General features: G+C 37.4%; 1 protein-coding gene across 2 annotated transcripts in view; it reads right to left on the bottom strand.

Annotated features, from left to right (window-relative positions):
• PTPRO (protein tyrosine phosphatase receptor type O) overlaps positions 1 to 21,539 on the bottom strand; it is a 222,172-nt gene that overhangs the window by 54,250 nt on the left and 146,383 nt on the right. For both annotated transcript variants that reach the window (XM_008515607.2, XM_008515605.2), the window contains exons 7-12: positions 19,542 to 19,738; positions 13,330 to 13,450; positions 12,799 to 12,992; positions 11,743 to 11,854; positions 7,891 to 8,042; positions 6,598 to 6,718 (exon numbers count right to left, since the gene is read on the bottom strand). In XM_008515607.2, coding sequence (XP_008513829.2) covers positions 6,598 to 6,718; positions 7,891 to 8,042; positions 11,743 to 11,854; positions 12,799 to 12,992; positions 13,330 to 13,450; positions 19,542 to 19,738 — 897 coding nt within the window. The remainder of the gene's footprint in view (positions 1 to 6,597; positions 6,719 to 7,890; positions 8,043 to 11,742; positions 11,855 to 12,798; positions 12,993 to 13,329; positions 13,451 to 19,541; positions 19,739 to 21,539) is intronic.

Here is a 21,539-nt window from a genome sequence, read left to right as displayed (position 1 = left end):
CTAACCCTGGAAAAGTCTGGTTTCACCAACGTGATCTTGTGAAACTTGTCAGGTCACGTGACTCCTCTGCTGGAGCCGTCCAATGGAGTATCATTCACTCAGAGTAAAACGTCTTTTCAATGATCCCACACCATCTGTTCCCTTGTTACCTCTCTGCCCTCTTATCTACTACCGTCCCTCCTGTTCACTCCACTTCAGCCACAATGCCTTCCTGACTTTTCTTGCAACTTGTCAGGCATGCTGCTGCTTCTGGAGTTCAGCACCTGCGGTTCCCTCTGCCTACAGAATCTCCTCCCAGTTACCTGCTTGGCTTCTTCAGGTTTTGACTGAAATATCACCTTCACAGAGAAGCTTATCCTATCCCCCCACAAAAATTGCACCCCTAAACCCCATAACACTTCCTCCTTTCCTGCTTCATTTCTCTCCATCACACTTATCACCATTTGACACCCTTACATGTATGTTTATTGTTTCTTTTTCTCTTTTAGAATGAGGGAAGACATTTTTTGTCAGTTTTGTTCATTTCTGTATCCTCAGCAGCTAGATTAGTGTGTAGGACATAGTAAATGCCAAATAAATATTGGTTGACTGACAGAATGAATTAATTTTTAAAACATGTAGTACTTTTATTTTATTAGCTTCTTTCGAACTGACTGGTGGCATGTACATACACAGTGTGGATATGCACACTCTTTCCTTCCTTACTTCCTCCCTCCTTTCCACCCATTCATTCATACATCCTCCTAGCCTTTTCTCTTTGTTACCTTGACACAATTTATTCACATTCTTATCGCAGTGAACTCCTTTCTTTTCTTTTTTTTGGTGGGGGTAAGGGGATAACAGGTCAGTCACTTGCTAGGAGAAGATTCAAGTAAAGCACATGGGTAGATAGGGAGAGGTACTTGAGGTTTTAGGAAGCTATGACTCACAACACTAACTCACTTCTTACCAAAAATAAGGACTGCGTATAACCAAGCAACAGTTTCCCAAGTTGTAAACTGAATGACTCCAACATAAGAATAAGCAAATTTTCACAACTTGGAGTGAAACCATGAAGGGCAGCACCATGTAACGGTTGGGCTTTTACAAAGTCAGAAATTATGTTTCATCAAAATATATATAATTATTTGTAGTCTCCTGAAATATCATAAGAGAAAGAGGGAGGGAGAAAGAGTGAGAACAGATTCTAACATCTCCCAAATTCCTAACATCTAAAAGTATCTTGATTCTTTCTTGTCTATAGTCAAATTACGTTTTAAAGATTTCCAATCTGTATACAAGCACTCATGAGTAAGATTAAGAAAATCAAGCCAATGTCATTAATACCCAAATTCCCAAACAGGAAACAGAAAGCCACATGAATGGGTGTGAGGTTCCTCCCTGCTCTGTTAAATGTGTTAACAGAAAAGTGAAGTTTTTAGAAGAAAATACACCCCAAATCCAGGAAAACATAAGCAGCAAATGGATAAAAGGACTGGACCACTGTTTCTAGACCCAGGCTCAGCAATGTGTAAAGTGAGTCAAATTTCTCTAGATTCCAGCTTGCTCAAACAAGGACAGTGCACTAAATTTTCTCGAAATCTCTCCCAGCACTAAAGTAAACTGATTCCTTTTCTTGAACCTGCCCGAACCCATTTATGGGTTAAAGATAAAGCAGAAGTTTGAAAATGGTGGTGTACACATCCTGTATGGCGGCTTTCTCTGACCTCATTGGTTATTCCTTTCCAGTCCCTCTTGCTGGCTCCTCCTCCTCTGCTCAATCTCTAAATGCTGGAGTGGTTCTTCCAGGCTAGACCAACAGCTTCTCTTCTCTTTTCTTCTCTATTTCTCCTTGAAGATCACTTGGTGATCTTATCCAGACACCCTCAAATTTATATTTCCAGCCTGGAATTCTCCCCTGATCTCCAGACATATATATCAATAATCTCTTTACTTGACGACTGCACCTGGATGTCCTCTCAATTCTTTAACGTCCAAGAAAGAATCTTTGATTCTCACCTTACCCCAAATTTACTCTTCCTCCAGTTTTTCCAGTCTTTTCAGTCTCAGTGAATTGCATCACCATCCACCCTAGTTGCTCAAGAGCAAACCCTGGGGGTCATTCTTAGTTTTCCTTTCTCTCTTTTCCTATTTTCACCCCATCAGAAAGTCCTGTGGACACAACCTCCAAAATAGCTTCTGAATTCTGTCCACTTTTCTCCATCTCCCTTACTACCACTTTAGTGAAGTTACCATCATTTCCCATGGCACTTATTTGAATTACAATGCTATTTTTAAGGCTAAGGACAAATAGTCTCTTAATTGGTCTCCTTACCTTCATTGTTGATCCAACATTCCTTTCTCCCTTGAGCAACCAGAGGGATTATTTTAAATATGTCAGAGTATTTATTTTAAATTCTCTAAATGGCTTCTAATTGCACTCAAAACAAAACTTCAACTCCATGCCTTACAAGTCCTATCTAATCTGTCCTCTGCCTATTCCCTCTGCCTAGCATGCTCTTTCCCAACCTTTTCATGGCTGATTCTTTCTTGTTATGCAGATCTCTCCTCATTGCTTTCTCAGAGAAAACTTTCACTACATGGTCACTCCAGTCTCTACGGAGTTCTAGTGCTCTTTTTAAAAGTAAAGCACTTTTTACCATCTCCGCCTTCACTAGATCAAAAGCTCCTTGTGACCGGAAAGTGAACACAGCCCTTGGGTTCATTACTACAAGTAGACTGGCATCTGAGCAGTGCTTAGGATGCTCTCAGTATATATTTGTTAAATGAATAAAGAAATGGATATTCTATGACCATAGAACTATTTTGTGATATGTCCAACACTTCTTATTCCTTTTTCCTTTCTTTCTCTCTCTCTCTTTTTTTTTTTAAGATTGGAAAACTGTTTCTCTGATGTAAACATCAAATTCTTCTAAAATTTGCCCAGAGTCCAGGTAGATTCACCAAGACTAGAAGTTATGCCTGGTTGCTGGTTGAAGCCACAGGTGCATGCAGACCAATGAGTTCTTGCAAAATGACAAGTCTTAGTGCAAATTTGACTGACATTAGTATTGACTGCCAAAGGGAGCTGTCATCACTTATCACCATAGTACCATGAAACTTCTGGCAACCTAAAATTCTTAATGGGATGATTGGCTCAAAGCCCTGCAAACAGCACCGCTATTGGTACATGTCTGCTTACAGATATTTATTGATGACATAATAATTGAAAATTCTTGGCAACTGTTTTGAGGACTCTCTACCCTTGCACATGCAATCTTGGATTAATTTATATTATACTGGATTCATTGATAGTCTGTTTTCTTCCACAGATGCAATTCCTCCCCTCCATGACAGCAAGTACAGCCATTCCAAAATGGCTTCTATCACAGAGAAACTGAACTTGGGGCTAGTCTGACCAGTTTTGGTCCTAGGTTAACAATGACATTCTGATTCAAAAAGTCCTGAAAATCTTGTGCCAACGTTGTGTTTTTCTGTAAAGTAGAATTAATTTGACTTCTATGTATACCAAATGAATGTTGTAAAGAAACATAAAATAACTAGAATATAAGTTTTGTGAAAGAAAAAATAATGGCAATTCAGTTATTACTAAAGCAAAATGTTTTCACTTCTCTGAAATTTGTTTTGGTTAAATATTAACTGTAATATTATTTTCAACTTTGAAGTCTGTAGTTTCAATTCAATTCAAGTGTCTATTGGGCATCTACAGTAGGTAGGGCATTATGTGTTATAGAAAATTGAAAGAGCTTATAAAACACAAAGATGTGATTAGTAGGACAGAAAATAGACCCTTAGACAAATGAATAGAAAGTAAGATTATTTAATTTTCAGGGGGGAAAAAAAGGCTGAGGATAGGCACATTAGATATATATTATGTTGTTTTTAGAGAGGAACAAGATAGAGGCAATATTCTGTCTAACATTAAGATACCAACAAGGAAAAGCCTACTGATTCTAAGGATTACGATTCATTAGAAATAATTTCTATGGGAACTTGACTTCCCTTCTTGAAAAGTTTAAAGGAACTTTCTAAACTAGTTTAGGTAGTTCTGTCTATTATCAGGGAGGCATAGAGATTCAAAACCTCATGATAAGTTTGGAACACTGTCATGGTTTTTACTCACACTCCTATGTAGTATGAGTATAACTATATTGTTCATGATTTTAACCCATACTCCTGAGGTTTCACAGATCATCCATAATGTCACATAAAAATGACAGTGAAGCACACAATAGGCCCACTGAAGGCTACTTTGGTGAGACCACCTCTGAACTTGCCCTTTAAGGGAGACTAACAAACCAAATGAGTTGGAGAAAGCAGCTAAGACCTGAGAAACACTTATAGCTACCTATAATGATAAAACTTGGGGAAAGAAAGGCATAAGTTACCTGGAAATGAGTTTTGAACTACTGTTTATACAGAGGACAAAATTAGAGATAATGGTAGAAATTGATGGGCAGGCTATTTTTTTCTTAACAGAAAGATCATGTAATGTGGGAAGCTGATGACCTCCACCTTCCTAGAATTCAAGTATAGGCTGTTAGGGAAGAGCTGAGTGCCTGCAGTGCATGAAAGATTAAATGGGGCTTGTGATTCTAAATAGGAGCAGTACCGCCCCCTTGAGGGTTTTTGGAAAATTGCAGAATTTTTTTTAGTAGTCATAATGGGAGGAGTTCACTGGACTACTGAGGCTGGGGCTCAGAGATGCTAGATGTCTTGCAATGAAGAAAGTTCCAAAGAGAGAAATCATCTGATATTCACATCCCACATGACTTTCTAATGTTGCACCAGAATAAATTCATCATAAATATAATGACGAGTACTTTACCATGTAATACTACTCAAAATATTTTCAAGAAGTTAAGTAAATTGATTTAGAAGAAAGTTGTCATGAAGAAAGATACTTAAATGGAATTAAGATGTTATTTAAAAATTACCCAGTAATTTAGTTTTTCTGTCCATAGTTTCTATCCAGTACATCATATATTTCCAACTACTTACTAAATTTTAAAGGATTTCAGTGCAAGAATTTAGTTTTTGCTATGACAAATAAGAGACAAAAAAGATTTAAGACAATGCTTTATGAATTGAATTATAGAGAAACGCAACTAGTGGGTAAACTAATGAAAGATTGTGTTTTGTTTTGTTTGGGAGTTTCTAAGAATTTTCTAAAGGTCGCCATTGACAACAATGCTTCTCCTAGTATTTAAGCTGCATATAAAATACCCTGGATCAGTCTTTACTTACAGCTGCACCCGTGAACATCTGTAATAACAGAGACGATGTGAATCTCTTATGCACACACTCAGACACCGAGTATCAATTAGCAGACATCTGAAACAGTGATGTCAGCAAGTCGCATTAAGTGTTTGGGAAATATTTTTATTGCCATTCTATATATTCTTAATTTTCAAAATATAAAAATGATGAGATCTCTGCTGTGAAAATTGCATACTGAAATGCATTTATTTTCGGGTTGCTGTTCTCTCACTGATCTGCCCCAAGAGTCTACCACACAACTTTTTGCCAATCCCTCCTGTTTTGCCTGCTGCGCATTATAGGATATGACCTCTGAGGTCCATTTAAGTACCAGAAACTAAATGTATATCTAAATACATGGTAGACTGCTGAATGTAGAAGGTAGAAGGTGTGTTTTGTGTTACATAGTGTCACTTCCCAGTTGTATTTCATAATATAAAGAATTATTTTGACAACACTACACAGTAAGTTCTAGCTCCTTTGCAAGAATATCAAACTTTCCTCATTTTCCCTCATCCACAGCCTATTATTATTCTTGGCATGTCATCTCTACTTTAATTAAGGTTATTTCCCTCTTTCTCTCATCATATGCAAATACGTTTACTCTCTTATTACTTATCCTATATCCTGGTTTTATTCTAGGAGTCACCTGTATTTATGCTTGCTTAGTTATTTATAATTAATTTGTATGAATTTGTTCGTTCTTTCATTTATTTTTATATTTCTTGCACAGAAGAACTATTGATCCTTTTATTTCTTGTAAACTCAAACATTAATTTTAATTATATGTAGTTATCAGACAATTTCATTATGACTTCTGGAAGAGCTGTATCTAAAAATGTGTATGGAGAATCTGTATTATTTTCTTATAAATTATTTTTCTTTTATCTTGATTTTATATTAGAGTTAGGACATTCTATCAACTTAGAAAGTCAATATGTGAGTTATTTTATCTATGAATTTCAATTTAAGATATTAAAGAAGGCATGACATAATACGTATATGAAAGGGAATGATGTCTAATAGGGTAAGAACACTGTACTAGATAATTTCTAAAGGTCCTTCCATCTCTAAAATCCTAAGACTCCTTGGTTCCTCAGACTTTACTAAGAATGGTGAACACTCCTGTCTCCCAGCACAGTAAACATTCCATTCACAGAAACTTAGTGACACTAAGTTGGACATATGCTTTTAGTAGTATAAATGTCTCTCATAAAAGAGAGTAAGCTGTTTTCCTGTTATTTCATTCAGTTGAGAACACCATAAGTCAAGAGATGTAAACACTAGTTCTCTCAACATCATTATTTTCACCCCCATCCCCCAGGACACTCTTCTTACCAAGCTTGACAAGGCGGAGCATGGAAGTATTACTCCCTCTTTCAGTGCAAGCAGTTACTGAGAGATTGTAGATATCTCCTGGAGGCAGGCTGAGTATTGCAGTCATGACATTGCGTGTTACCTGCAAGATCATCAAAATCAAATGTTTAGATGTCTAATGATCTTGAACTTAAATACCACTCCAAACTACAGCAGACATTCCCTCTCTGTTCTGTGCTGCAATCTACAGTTGATTACAACCTTACAGATACATTATTTCCTCTGAAAATGATATAAATTCCTCAACTGACAATGCAAGGTAGCTCTAAACATGCATAATACGTATCGGAACATTTTGGCAATTAATCCTCTTATTTGGAATAGGTATTACTCTGATATTTTTCCTCATATTCACAGCAAACTTTAGACAAGGCAATTGCTGGGTTGCTACTGATATGTACATTGCTAAGCCCTAGCTGAGAAACTCAGAAGAAACCTAGCCATTTCTATAGACACTTGCCTTCTTAACTAAAGACTGTATTTCCCAGTCTCCCCCATAGCCAGAGGGAACCATGTGACACAGTTCTGGCCAATGGATTGTAAGTGGAAGTCACATGGGCAATTCACAGTTCAGTTCACACCCCAGAAATGCTGGGTTTCCTCATCCTCTTTTCCCCTTCCTGCAGGCTTGAATATGGATGTAATAATGTGCAGGTTCACCCATGCAGATGAAGCCTACACACACTGGCAGATGGAGCAACAAGATAGAAAGCATCTGGACCTCTGGATAATCCCTTACACCAGAGGTGCCCTGTTCATCCTGGGCTGTCATGAGAGAGACATAAACTTTTCTTTGAAGCACTACCTTTTTTAGTTTGTTTGTTACAGTAGTTTAGTCTGCACCCTAACTAATACAGTGTCAAAAAGCTTAATAAACGAGGAGAAAGAAAATCAGTATTCCCAATGTACCCAAATATGTAGGTGTTGGGGATATATGGAGAAAATACTAAAATATATAGACTGTGCTTTTCTTGAAAATGTTTGACATCCTGAAGAAATAGCTCAGATCATAACTTTAAATATAAATGAAATCAACAGTCAAAACTGTCACAGTTCACTATTAAAGATTAGAAGATAGCTCTGTGAAAGGAGGAATTTAATTTTCGTTCACTGTCCTATCTCCAGAGCCTAAAACAGTGCCAACTGGGATATAAACATTTGTTTAATGTCTCAATAAATGTTTGCTTAATGGTTTTCAATAGTTTATGTAAATAAATGTTTAGACATTCAATATTGGGATTCAAAGAAACATACACTCTTTTTAATTTTCTTCTTTCCTTCTGCAACAACCATCCAGTGTAGCATTCTAGAATGGGAGAGGTCAGTTGTGTCATCCCCATATGTCCAACTGATATATAACAGACTGTTGAAATATTCCACAGAAGTGATTTCTGGAGCAACTGGGGCTACAGGGAGGAAAGAGGCACATTGTGGTATAAGAGACTAATAATAATTAAAGAATTTATCCAATAGAGCATGAAATCCCACATAGAGTTAATTTGGAGAATTAAAATTCACACCGCATGATGGTCCTGGGGACTCCTGGACCCCTCAGTAACATAGTGAAGGTTGGTGGTACAAGCTGGGCGCTTGTTTTATGGGACCCCACCTTGTATGGCTCAGACACAAGGTGGCCAGACCCATCTGTACCTGAGGCTATCAGGGTCTTTTATACAATTTTCACAGTTACAAGATTCCTAAAATGTTACCTGTTTGGGTATGCTTGTTGCATCAATACATTAATACTATTAGGCATCGGTGAACATATTTTCCAGCAGTACTGAAAACTCTGGGGTCCTGTAAAAGTATATCTTTTTCATCGTGGTGCAGCAAAGATGTTTATGGGAATAAAGGACAGTAGGATCAATGAGTAAAGGGACAAAAAATAAATATTATTTCCATAAAATAACAAGGCAATAGCACTGACAGTATCTAGCCCAATGCTTTGCAGAAGGTAGGCTCTCAATAAAATGTTGCTGAAGCAAGTATTAAGGGAGTGGAGGAAGGGATTTTTTATCGTGCTACATAGTTAAATTCTTTCTAACACTGAGTTCATTAATTTATATTCTTACACATTTAAATTAAAAAAATTTTTCCAATTGGAGAGGAGAGTTCATCACTCATTTATAATATATGAGCTCTGAAAGCATAGTTTAATTATTTTTTAAAGTGCAGGCATGCATCCCTTAACTATGGAAGTATGTTCTCAGAAATGCATCCTTAGGTGATTTCATTATGTGAACATCGTAGAGTGTGCTTACACAAACCTAGATGATATAGTTTACTATACACCTAGACTATATGGTACTAATCTTATGGGGCCACTGTTGTATATGTGATCTGTGATGGACTGAAACGTCGTTATGTGGTGCATGACTGTAACCGATAATTCTGAAGATTTTAAGAAATAAATACACAGGTGAATTTAAATTCCAAGTGCATGTTGGTTTGAAGACAGGCAAGTGTCCCAGTCCAAGATACATCACAAAACCACCTAAAATATTTGGAGAAGAAGTTCTACAAATCATAAAGAATTATTTTCTTTAATATGCTACTAATATTCATAACAAACATTCATAATTAACTATGCTTTCAAAAACAATTATCCACTGAAGAGATTAGTAATATACAGAGTGAAAAACACATTTCTGTTTCATGTGAAATAGGAGCATCATCTCTACATATTTGACAATAAAGTCTGGAAATATCAACAATGTATCTAGCAAGTAACAAACCCACATCGCATTGCAGAATATTCTAATAAAGGATAATAACCCTGGCTTCTTTATGGCCTCTTAACATACTTCTACACATTTCATAATCTGCAAGTACCTATAATTATATTTCTTCAAAGGATATTTTCTCATGTTCTAATTCTAGTGAGGACAAGAAACATTTAAAATTGCAAACTCAGAAGTATATATCTTCCCCTCACAGGTACAAGGTCTTCAGGTTTTTATACTCCATGTTGATGCTTCAAAATCCAGCATAGAGTTGAAAGGCCACAAGATGTCACTGTTTGTTTATTAAACATTATTCGGTACACTAGCATCATTATGAACTTGCAGACAAGGTAAGTTGCCTAACAAAGATACCAGACTTGAGGCCCTAGTAAATCCCACCCTATTCAAATATTTTGCTCCTATTTCTTTTTATACCACTCAATTTGCCAATTTGGATTACAACTGAAAGCTTAGGAAAGTGAAGCGTAAGATCGATATTTGCTTTAAAATTGAAATGAGGGAAGAAAGACCAAAAAACGCTGATTTCAACTAGTTTTAAAAATAAGTATAAAAATACAACTCAACTACCATATATATGTTAATAGTGATTTACACTATATAATTTAATTCTCACACTATCCTGTGAGATATTATTATGCCCATTTTATAGATGTGAGAATTGAGACCATCTGCATCAGTATGCCTAGATAAGACTGTGGACCACTAGTGTCGGCATGATTTAGTAGTTTGCCCCAGGACAAGATAAGAAATTCCCAGAGATCAATTTATTGGAGAGAATAGACTGCTCACCCAGGCAAACAGCTTGTGTGCTAACCACAGTTTATGTATCCAGACTTGCTCTGTCCACCTAAACTGTCTTCTCAGGGTCTTTGCTCAATCCCAGTCAGTCCCCAGCTTTGAAAGGCATGTCTAACCCCCTTGAGTCCAGAGCTCCAAATCCTGTTAATGTTTCATTTCTGATGTTCCCCTTCTGAGACCTCAAAGACTCTGTGAAGGTGGGGTTCTGCCTTACTGCAGTGACTTCTAATACACTTAGTTTTGCTCTTTTAGCTGGTTGTCCGGTAATATTTTGAGTTTTACCAATGAGAAAATAAAAGTCCGGGGTTACTAAGATAATTTGCTCAAAGTTATACAGCCAGAAATTAGCAGAGCCATGTCTGCTCCATCAAGTGTTCAGATGCTAAGTCAGCTTTTTCCAGACATCTGCTCTGTCTGAGAAGGAAAGAGTATTCTCAGAGAGGCTTGTGAAATAATTGGTATTTTCTTGTTTTTCTATTGTTTTTCACTTTTCTATTCTAATATTGCTATTAATATCTGGAACAAAGGGAGCTGTAGACATTAGGGAGTAAACAAAAGTTACAAACTATGTGAGTTGATTGTGTAAGAATTCATATATGATTAATTTCTTTCCATTGTTTTATAATTGATAAATTTCTGAGGAAAGCTAGATGTGTGGGGAGGAAAACACCTTTCAAAAATTATTCTTCATCTACACAACACTTTTCTCCTTTCTTCTCTCAGTACAACTCTAATTCCAGCCTTGGAGTCCAACTCAAAGTTCTTGAAAAATCTTAGTTCAAACAACAAGGGTTAGCGTTTCTCTGATGAATTTTCTGTTTTCATTGCTACCTCTGACCACCTCTGCTGTCTCTGCTATATGATGATGAGCTATGTAATTTAAGGCTCTGAGGATGTAACACTAACAGTTTTTTAAGTACTTAAACGTTGTACAATATATTTTGTTGAGTAGCTTATTTAATTGGGTAGTAATAGTAGATAATAACAATAATAGATAATAGATATTATTATCATCCCCATTGTACACATGAGAAAAACTGAGGCTTAGGAAACTTAACTAGTTCAATGTTACACATGGTATGTGACAGAACCATGATTCAGACCCAGGACTCCCTGTCTCCAAAGCCTTTTTTACCTCTTGCCATGGACCACACTGTAGTCAGCCTGTGACTTTAAAAGGCTTAATTAATAAGGAAATGGAGGCACTCTAGCAAATATAATTATCAAATGGGTAAAATCAATTGAGTGCAGTGCAAAGTTGAAAGCCCTGCCTGCTACATCTGTATTCTAATCAGCTCCCAACAGGGTCACATAAATCAAGGGCAGTGAATCAGACTAAAAATAAATTAGTGACAATAACTCAGAATAAAAATGATATTTTAATTTTTAAAGGCTGTCATTTAAACAAATCACTAATTTTTAGAATCAAGGGTAGTGTCTTCCATGAAATTGATGCTCGGCCAGTCCTGGGTGAATGACTAGCTCTTTCTGGAGCTGTGTCCCTTCAGAACCTCCTAAAAATAGTGTTCTTTCCTCATGGAATCATCTCCCGCACACCACTCACCTGTTACGAAGCTTATGGTAGAAGTGTCACAACAGCTCAGTTCTGGGTCTCCCCACGTCACCATGGTAACGCGAAAGTTGTAGTACCATGCTGGCAAAAGATTGGCTATTCTCTAAAAAAAACCAAGGAGACAGAAGACTAAGGGGGAAAATCCTATTTTTGGAGTAGCGTTACTTGTATTAGGTCATGAAAAAAATTAATAAGTAATTTTTATTTTCCTCTCTGTGTCTTTTTGTATTTCTCAAACTTTCCGTTAAAAAAATTCTTTCTGGAATGAGGTATGGTGTAAATAAAATGACATACAAAAATATAATTTTAAAAGGTAATTCAAAGGTATAGAGTCAAATATTTCCAATATTGGTTTCATTTTGCAGTTTTCTAAATTATATTAGAGAAGTAAAATAGTACTTATTTGTAAATGACTGGATATATACATCCTCCTATTTCTAAGACAAATGACCTCTCACAGCTTTGTATTCTCCCAGCTTTGACTAAAAGCGTCATCCTTGTTGGGTGGCAATTACCAGAGTTGTCAACTGGGTAGAGGGCAATTGTGTACTTCATGTGGGACCTGTAGGTAATTGCACTTTTAAAATTATTACAGTCTCAGAAAGAGCAATCTTTACCTACTCTCCTGAAAAGCATCCTCTAATGGCCTAAGATTATAGGTATTTAACTGATTTTTAGATGTCAAGAATAGTCATCATTAGAGTTAAGCAGCGTCAACCGATTATTGAATGACTAAAGGAAATCTCTCATGTTTTCCTGCTCAGAAACAGACAGAAACAATAAGCATTTGACAGCGCTACTAAAATGCGTATTAACAAATAAACTCAATTAGAGGTGAAAGCTAATTCTGCACACTTTTCTCTCTCTTTCTCAAAAAAGGAAAACAAAACTAAAAAATGTTCCTAAAAGCGAAAACAATCAAAAAACTTTGAAAGTAGTAAGCTACCTGTGTGTATTTACAAAACGATCTAATTTCTGACACATTCGGCACATAAAGACACAGCTGTTTACATAGGAAAATATGACAGTTGGTTAAGGAAAGGTTACCACTGATGCAGTTAAGGAGACAGTTGCTGCTATTTCATAGTAGGTTGTCCACTCTGATGTCATTGTTGTAGGATTGAAATAAAACATTTCAACCACATATTTTCTGAACACTCCTAAATAAGGTCTGGTCCAGCTCAGAACCACTGCCGTAGGACCCAGAGGATAGAGCATTAAATCCTTTATTCCTGTGGGAACTAAGAAGAAGCGGGGGAGAGTGAAAAAAGAAAGCCAAGAAGGAATGTTTAATAACCTAACAATGGCTTCAAACTTCTACTTAAAAACTAGGCGTTTCATTCTTCCGATACAATCATTGAAAATTAAACACATTTGCTTCTGATTTTTTTTCCCAAGTAGTAAATGCTAAGGATGTCCTCCAGTAATACAATTGTAGTCATTTATTACTCTGAACGTAGAATACTGGGTGAACAAGTATGGGCCTCCCATATATGGTGATAATGACTCGAGCTTGTACGTTCCACCCCTCCAAACAGTACTCTGATAAAGTTATTATTCATGTGGCTGGAAACTTACCAATAGCAAATGTCACAGGATCTGAAGGTGGTCCAATCAAAGGGCCTTTTCTTAGGTACATCACAACCTGGTACTGGGCACCAGGAACCAGATTTTCAATAACAGATTTGCTTGAGTTCACCTTTAAACCAAACACCCAATAAGATTTATTTAGAGCTGGGCTTTCAGAATGTGACACAGAAGCTGAAATCATATTCAGGGACTCTTTATGGAACCAAAGAAGCCTTTGAAACCCAGAGGCCTTTACTCATGCTGGAGAAGGTCATATTTCAAAATTAGGATGATTTATAGTTTATGTGACACTGAAGGGAACCCAGAACATTCAAATTCTGTGGCTGTATTTAATAAGCCCAGTGAACTGCTTTATACTCATCAATGTCAATTGTAACTATGTCCACTAGAGACATATCAGCCTCTAACCATAATCAAATCAGCAACACCATAAGGATAGTCTGACACCCTAAATTGTGGTGTCAGCTGATTACACGCAAAGATCAGTGCAAAATGTCTTTAGTCTCTCATCACTTAGAAGCGTATAATATCTAATTATAGAGATGGAAATGACCTCAGAGATTCTCTAGTCGAAATTTCTCATTTAATACATCAAGAAAGTAAAGCCAGAGAATGGTCAAGGTCACATATTTAGATTCAGTGTTGGGACTAGAAGCCTAGTGTTGTGACCTCTAATTCACTCTACAGGCGAGTCACAGATTAAGCATCGAGATACAGCAGTAAGTACTTTGCAAGGTTATTGCGACCCCATGAAATAATGTTGTAGAGAGCATCTCTCATTTAGATAAGTTTTTTTTTTAACTTTTGGTTATGGAAAAACACCATATGGAGAAAAATAGTGAAAACAGATAGATGAATAAAATGCAATTATTAAATTTGAATATCGGCTTGCACAGGACTGACCCTTCAACTAACAGGATACGAAGAGTGCTGCTGTGGGGTTAGTGCCTCCAATATTTAAGACAGTCTTGCTTAGTGGAAAGAACACAGTTCTCTATTCAGACTGCATGAGATCAAATCCTGACTCTACCCTTTATAAGCATGGGAATTTATTTATAATCTTTACCTTGTCTTCCTCATTGATAAACTATAGATTATACTATTATATACCTCATAGAGTTGTGAGGATGCTTAAATCAGAGTATCAATAAAGTTAACTCTTATTACTCTTACAACTTTTTTGGCCTCTAGGGTGCATAACGTTGTAAAGTTGCTGCAGGAAACAGTACGAATGGAGAACAATACTGTTGACAGCTTACCTACACTGTAAGGCTTTCTTTTTTTTGGTCTCATCATGATTTTAAGAAGAAACATAGTATTGGTGATATGACATGAATTTTAAACCATTCCAATACCCAAAACTGATTCCACACAGTAGAAATCACTTAACTTGAATTGGCACAACTTTCTCTACATCTAGTAAGGGGAGCAGCATACCAAAACTTCTTTTCCAATAACTTGACAAAATTAAGTTAGTTGAGTTAATAGGTTAGAATCTCCACCCTTCCTTTTCTGTTTACACTCATATCAGAGTTTTTCACCTCTGCCTCAGAATTTTAATTCTACTGGAAGCCATCTAGACAAAGCCAGCTGGATATCTTTATCTGAGAGAGCACTTCCCAAAGAGACATACCATGAATAAGGACATCTATGTTACACCCAACTAAGCAGTACTATTTTATTTCTTTAAAATACATTTTTAAGTTATAAAACTAATACATGCTCATTGTACAAATTGTTCACATAGTAGAAGAGCAAAGGAAGTAACTTGGAAGTCTTTCTGTTCTCCTCTCACCATTTCTGACAATTTGATGGGCAATCTTCCAGACCTTCCTTGATACATATATACAAAATTAATATGATATTGAACCACATAGGTGTTATATTACCAGCATTGCTCCAAACTTTTTCTTTTAGCAATAAATTGTAGACATCCTACCATACCTGTAAATGCTGACCTCACTCATTAATCATTCATTTAGAATATCTAGAATAACACAAAACATAGAGTATAGATTGTTTCTGGGTGAAGTTAAAGTTCCTTTGGTTTGATAATATTTTAAGTAGTAATTGATTCTGATTATTCAAATTACTACCTGGAATCATAGCCACTTAAATATAGCATTATAAAAAATTCATCCTAGGGAAATTATACTTTTTTTTAATTAAAAAAAGCAATTATGTTTATATATCTCACACTACTAAAAAATGAGAAGACAGCAATGGTATTGCAAATGACATACCTTGGTAACAAATTATAAACACCATTTTTATCCCCAATTTTTGCACATTTGCAAGCTATCATCCTATATCTACACTTCTATCCCTCCATGCCTTTTTATTTATCCTGGTCCTCCTTGGCGGTGGATTGGAGTTGGGAAGGGGAAACGATTCTGCATTCCACTTGCTAAATAATATGCATTTTATTCTCTAGAGGATCATCCCACACTCCTCCTCCCATTTTCACCCCATCTATACATTTATTACAGTTATTCAATAGGTTTTTCTGTAGAGGATCTCTAGAACCTCTCCATCTCCTTCGTTTGATTCAAAAAGCATCCAATTATGTCTGCATAATAATAAAAGCTAACAATTTTTGTGTGCAGTTATTACTATTACTATGCTCCATGTCTTGCATTAAGCATCAAGTCCTTTTATCCTTATTACAACTCTATGAGCTAGGTAATACTTCTCCCTATATTACAGATTAAGACACTAAGACTTATAGAGATGAAGAAGGTTGCTTAGGGTCTCGTAGTTAGTAACTGTTAAAATTGGCTCTGAAATCCAAGTCTTTTTGACACTGGAGTCTGTGCTTTTAGTCACTACTCTTGATTCCATCAAGATGGGCATTGAGGTGGACCCTTCTAGAGTAACACATGCAATCCAACAGAAACAGCACTGGCCTGGAAGCCAGATCACTCGAGTCCTGGTCTCAGCTCTGACACTCACCAGTTATGTAACTTTGGGCAGGTGCCTTAAATTTTCTGCCTCCTCACTCTACCATTTTTTCATTTTTGAAGCTAATAGATTGATGTGTCTTTCTTTCTGATTTTGACATTTAGTTATTATACATTCTTGTACATTGTCACAAAATATTTATGAACCAAGCCAATCAGATGTAAAAATAAATACACTATATATACTATATACTATATGATGCCTTTAATGCTGAAATTTATGATTGTGTGTGAGTCTTTGGAAAAAGTGCCAAAAGCTCATTTTACTTTGAAGAATTGACCAGGTCCTTTATATGTAACAGTGATTAAGCACTGACTTTATCTTCAATATATAGTCATTAATGAATAGCACTAAAATGGTTGTTAGGAGGGGTACATCACAAAATTCCCTTTCCCAAGAACATTTACATGGAAACTTATAACACAAAACAACAGCCAGACATAAAGAACATACACATGATGAGGACAAATTCAAACCAATGCGGACAATGTACCTAGATGGAAGGCCAGACTCTAAGCTTCATGAGATCAAGGTTCAGGTCAAATTTGTTTTATTTCTAGCATCTCACACAGGACCCACCTAGCACACAGAGATCAGTGGAGTTGTAGGGAGGAGTGGGGCACTAGCACTAATCTCACAGATGATCTAGGTAATGTATAAAGCAAAGATCCTGTGTATAGTCAGTGGTACAGGCAAAGAGGGAGAGGGAAACTATAAAATAGTAAAGATTATATTCATTGTTAATGTGTTTGGCTTTAGAACCACTCTTTTTATTTTGGTGAGCAAGATTGGCCCTGAGTTAACATCTGTTGCCAATCTTCCTCTTTTTGCTTGAGGAAGATCATCGCTGAGCTAACTTCTGTGCTAATCTTCCTCCACTTCGTATGTGGGATGCTGCCACAGCATGGCTTGATGAGCAGTGTGTTGGTCCATGTCCAGGATCGGAACCAGGCCACTGAAGTGGAGTACGTGAAACCAACCACTACACCACCAGACTGGCCCCTAAAACCACTTATTTTTGAACTGGATTTTTTTTTTTTTGTGAGGAAGATGAGCCCTGAGCTAACTGCTGCCAATCCTCCTCTTTTTGCTGAGGAAGACTGGCCCTAAGCTAAGATCCATGCCCATCTTCTCTACTTTATATGTGGGATGCCTACCACAGCATGGCTTTTTGCCAAGCTGTGCCATGTCTGCACCCGGGATCCAAACCAGTGAATCCCGGGCTGCTGAGAAACGGAATGTGTGCACTTAACTGCTGCGCCACCAGGCCGGCCCCTGAGCTGCATTTTTAATTTTCTATTTAATGTAATCACCGTACCACTGGATATAGAACTAAAGAAATATTATTATTTTTTTCTTTCTGGATAACTATTGCTTCAAGAAATAAGTCCAAGTCAGACTGATTCTGGTGAGAACATCATCCGGATTCTGGATTCCTTTGGTTAGTGGCCACATGACTCTAGGCCAGTCCTTGAGACTTTTTGAATTGATGTTTCTTCATCTGGAAAGTTGTGTGGGGGTGTGTGTAGTGGGGCAATGGACGATGTTGGTGTAACAATAACACATTCTTCAAAACATTCTCGTGATGATTGATAATATTAATTGATAATAATATAAATAGCTCAGTGATCTAGATCCCACCCTCCCTTTTAAATATTGGCCTCCTTGCTTACAATCCTTAAGAGTTTCATGCGTGCATTTCAAGAAGGCATTGTCAGAGTGCACTTAGAGCAGCAGCCTTTTCTGGCTCGTTTGTAATTTACAATATCCATCTATATCTTTAGCCTTTGGCTTCTATGCAAAAGATGCATAATTTGTACACTAGATGGAGCAAGGAAGAATTGTACCTTGAAGCAGTCAAGTTTGAGGTCCTGTTCTGTAAGAAAAACACATTTTTTTATCCATGTAAAGAGTCAGTCGTCTTTGATACTCTCAGGGAAGGAAGCTAATAAGCTGCACAGTGAGCCATGATTACTAGCTAATAGGTTTAGCATATTTACTCCTTAATTTAATTCAAGTCAAGGGGCAGATTCATCTGCAACTAAGGGCTTATCCAGCACTCTAAGGCTTTCTAGTGCTCCAAAAGCCACGATTCCTGAATTCATCTTATCAATTTAAAATTTCTCACTTATTAAATTTCACTAAATGCCTAATTTTCGTGGGATGAATGGAAACATCCCAAACAGCTTTCACAGAGCAAACTTCTTTTTTGAGTATCATATTTCCAGTGTACTCCACACTAATAATTTAATTTTTTGCCTTAAGGGAAGAAAGCATTATGTGTGTAAGACACCAAGAATCAATACATTTGATCTTCTGAAAAAATAAAACCAGATTTTAGAAAAATAGGAGGGGACCCAGGCTTCCCATGGACATTCATGGCATCCACAAGAAAAGCTCGCTCTTGGGCCCTCGCTGCACAGTTCCCTTCAAGACTGATGATGGGGCATGCGCATTGATCCCGGCAGCCACTTCCGGAACTACTGACTTGCACACCGTCTCCACTTGCCTCTCACTTTCCCTTGGGCTCAGCTAACTCGTATTTGTTCTTCAAAACTTTTCTCACTTGTGATTAGTGAGGGGGAGTTTTTCACTTTATGTACTTTTAACTTTTGAATTATTTTCAGTCAGCATATATTACTTTTATAGTTAAAATAGTGAAAAGAATGAAAAAAAGTAAAACAAAACAAATTAAAAACCTCCAAAACCTTCTGCTTGGTTGTCTCCTTCCCCTGGGGAAGTTCTTCTGACCAGTTTCCAAATCCTCTCGCCCCATTCCATATTCACTCATTCCCAGGGTCCTCATTCTGCGAACTGATATGGCCTCTCCATCATTTACTTTGAACCTAGGCCTTAGTTTATACTCTGCAGTAAATTATATATTCACCTATCCATCGTTCTCGCTGGATTATAAGCTCTTCAAGAATAGGACATATAAAAATTATCTAGATCCCCAACATCTGTCCTAGTACCTGGCACATGGTTGGTGCTCAGTAAATTCTCTTGAATAAGGAATCAAAACAAAAGGAGGATGGCCGTCCTACGAGGGATAAGGAAGAGAACTATAACTCAGAAGCCTCGCGCATTCATTTCCTTGCTCCTCTCTTGGCTCTTGGTAACATGGCCCACAATGCACCTGGGGAGACCTCAGCACGCTTTCTTGCATTGGCTTCCTTGCATTGCCTGCAAGGCTGTGCTGCGGTGAGTGAGTGAGCCCCTCAGCGGTTCCTTCCTTTTACCTGAGTGCAGTACTGCTTTTCTAGCCTCTGGCTCTCCTTTTGTTTCTGGCAGGTAAGTGACACCACAGACACGATGGTGCCGTTGTAATTCTCTTGGGAAGACGTCCAGGACATCAAGGCTGTAGTGGAGCTTAGAACATGGACACTCACGTGCTGGGGCTTCTCAGTCAGTTCTTCAATCCACTCTCCTGAAGGACCTGAACATTTCAAATCAGAGCACAAGGGAGGTTTCACGCTGAGCTGGTTGAGACAAAAGATTCTTGTCTTAACGTCATTTTGTTTTCCTTTTGCCTTTACAACAATATTCAAGGTTAAGACTGGTAGCGGGACTGGCAGGACTTTCCATCCTTTGCTTAGCTACAGTCTCCACTGCATGACTCACCAGTGACCTACACAACAGCAGTGGCAGCAAGAAAATCATTTCTACTGAGAGACAGAAGCTCCATCAATTGTTATGTGCATCTGAGATTATTCTGGTATATTCTTTGCCAGAGAGAATTTACCTCTCTTTTAACAAAGAGTGAGTGTGGCATTTCATGAGTGTTTATAATTCCTTTGCTGTGAGGATCTTTGGTTTCTAGAAATAATTACTTTGAGATTCAAATTAGCTTCTACTACAATCGTGTGAAAAATTTTTAAATTTGTTGTCAGCAGGATCAAAGAGGCAGGGTGTGACAGCGTTAGAGAAGAAACAGGCAACAGGCTGGCTCAATTATAGAAGCTGGCTAAAACCTGGGTGATAATTTGAGGGACACAGTGGGTTCCTCGTTATTAAATATCTCCATAGAAGTGCCCCCTATTAGCTTTGTTCTCTTAGGTTTCTAAAGTGGTTATTAGCACAGTGCCTGACACATAGTAAGGACCCAAGAAATGATAAGGTGGTTATTATCTACAGAAACCCCCTGTTGAAATGCAAATGTGCAACTTCCTTTTATTTGCTTAGGATGCATTTCTCAGTTCCTTAATAGAAAGCTGCATTCCTAGGCTGGAACCCAGGAGAGGAAAAGGAGCAAGTGGCTCGGTTGGGGAGGGCAGGCTTGGGCTCAGGGTAAATAAGGCAAAGGAAATAATAAGAATAAAAAATGATAATAATAATGATGGCAAAGAGATACAGCACCCACTACGTACTAGACTCTGTTTTAAGTTTATCTGTGTTTACATATTTTAATCCTCTAATTTTCATAACAAGCCTATAAGTACTAGTATTAATCTCACTTTTGGATCAGGAAACTGAGGCAGATGTAGGGTAAGTAAAGCTGGGACTCACACAGAAGTCTAGTTCCCAAATCAATTTCTCTTAACCCCTGCATGAGACTTCCTGGAGCGCTATGAAACCGTGAAAAGCTTTGGTTTAGAGATAGGAAAGTTGGCCCAAGACTCAATTTCATTCATTATTAGTGATACAAGCTTGGACAAATTATCCAACTTCTCTGAATCTCAGTCATTGCATCTGTCAAATGAACAGATCACAGAATGTTAAAATTGGAAAGGATTTTAATGATCCAATACCTTATTTTACTGATGAGGAAACCGAGGCCCAGAGACGTGAATGAATTGCCCAATGTCACAGAGCTTGTGACAACCTGTAAGTACAAGGGCAAACTTCTAAGTACTTGGGACTTAGCTCAGATCTCCTGTCTCCTGGGTCAGTGCTTTGTGATGACTTATCACAATGCTATCTGAGTGATCTGCTTCATAAGGTTGTCGTTGGGGTTTAATTAGATCCTGTGTGCTAGAGAACTTTTTAAATGTGAAGTGTTATTACTGTTATGAAGAACACTGGGGTAGTGGGTGCACAGAGAGAGAAAGTGGGAGGAAGCCAACAAATTCACTTATTTAACGGTTTTACATTAGGATTCAGCTGATAATCAACCCAAGGAATAGGTCATTGCAGGCTACATGGAAATGGACATTGCTATCAAATATTCCTAGGTTCTAATCCTCGTTCTGACACTATGGGAAATCACTAAACTTTCTGTGACTCAGTTTTGTTCTCCT

This window comes from Equus przewalskii, chromosome 5 (assembly GCF_037783145.1).
Source record: "Equus przewalskii isolate Varuska chromosome 5, EquPr2, whole genome shotgun sequence".
NCBI lineage: Eukaryota > Metazoa > Chordata > Mammalia > Perissodactyla > Equidae > Equus > Equus przewalskii.
Note: the sequence above shows the minus strand (reverse complement) of the source record. Positions and strands in the feature narration are given on the sequence as shown.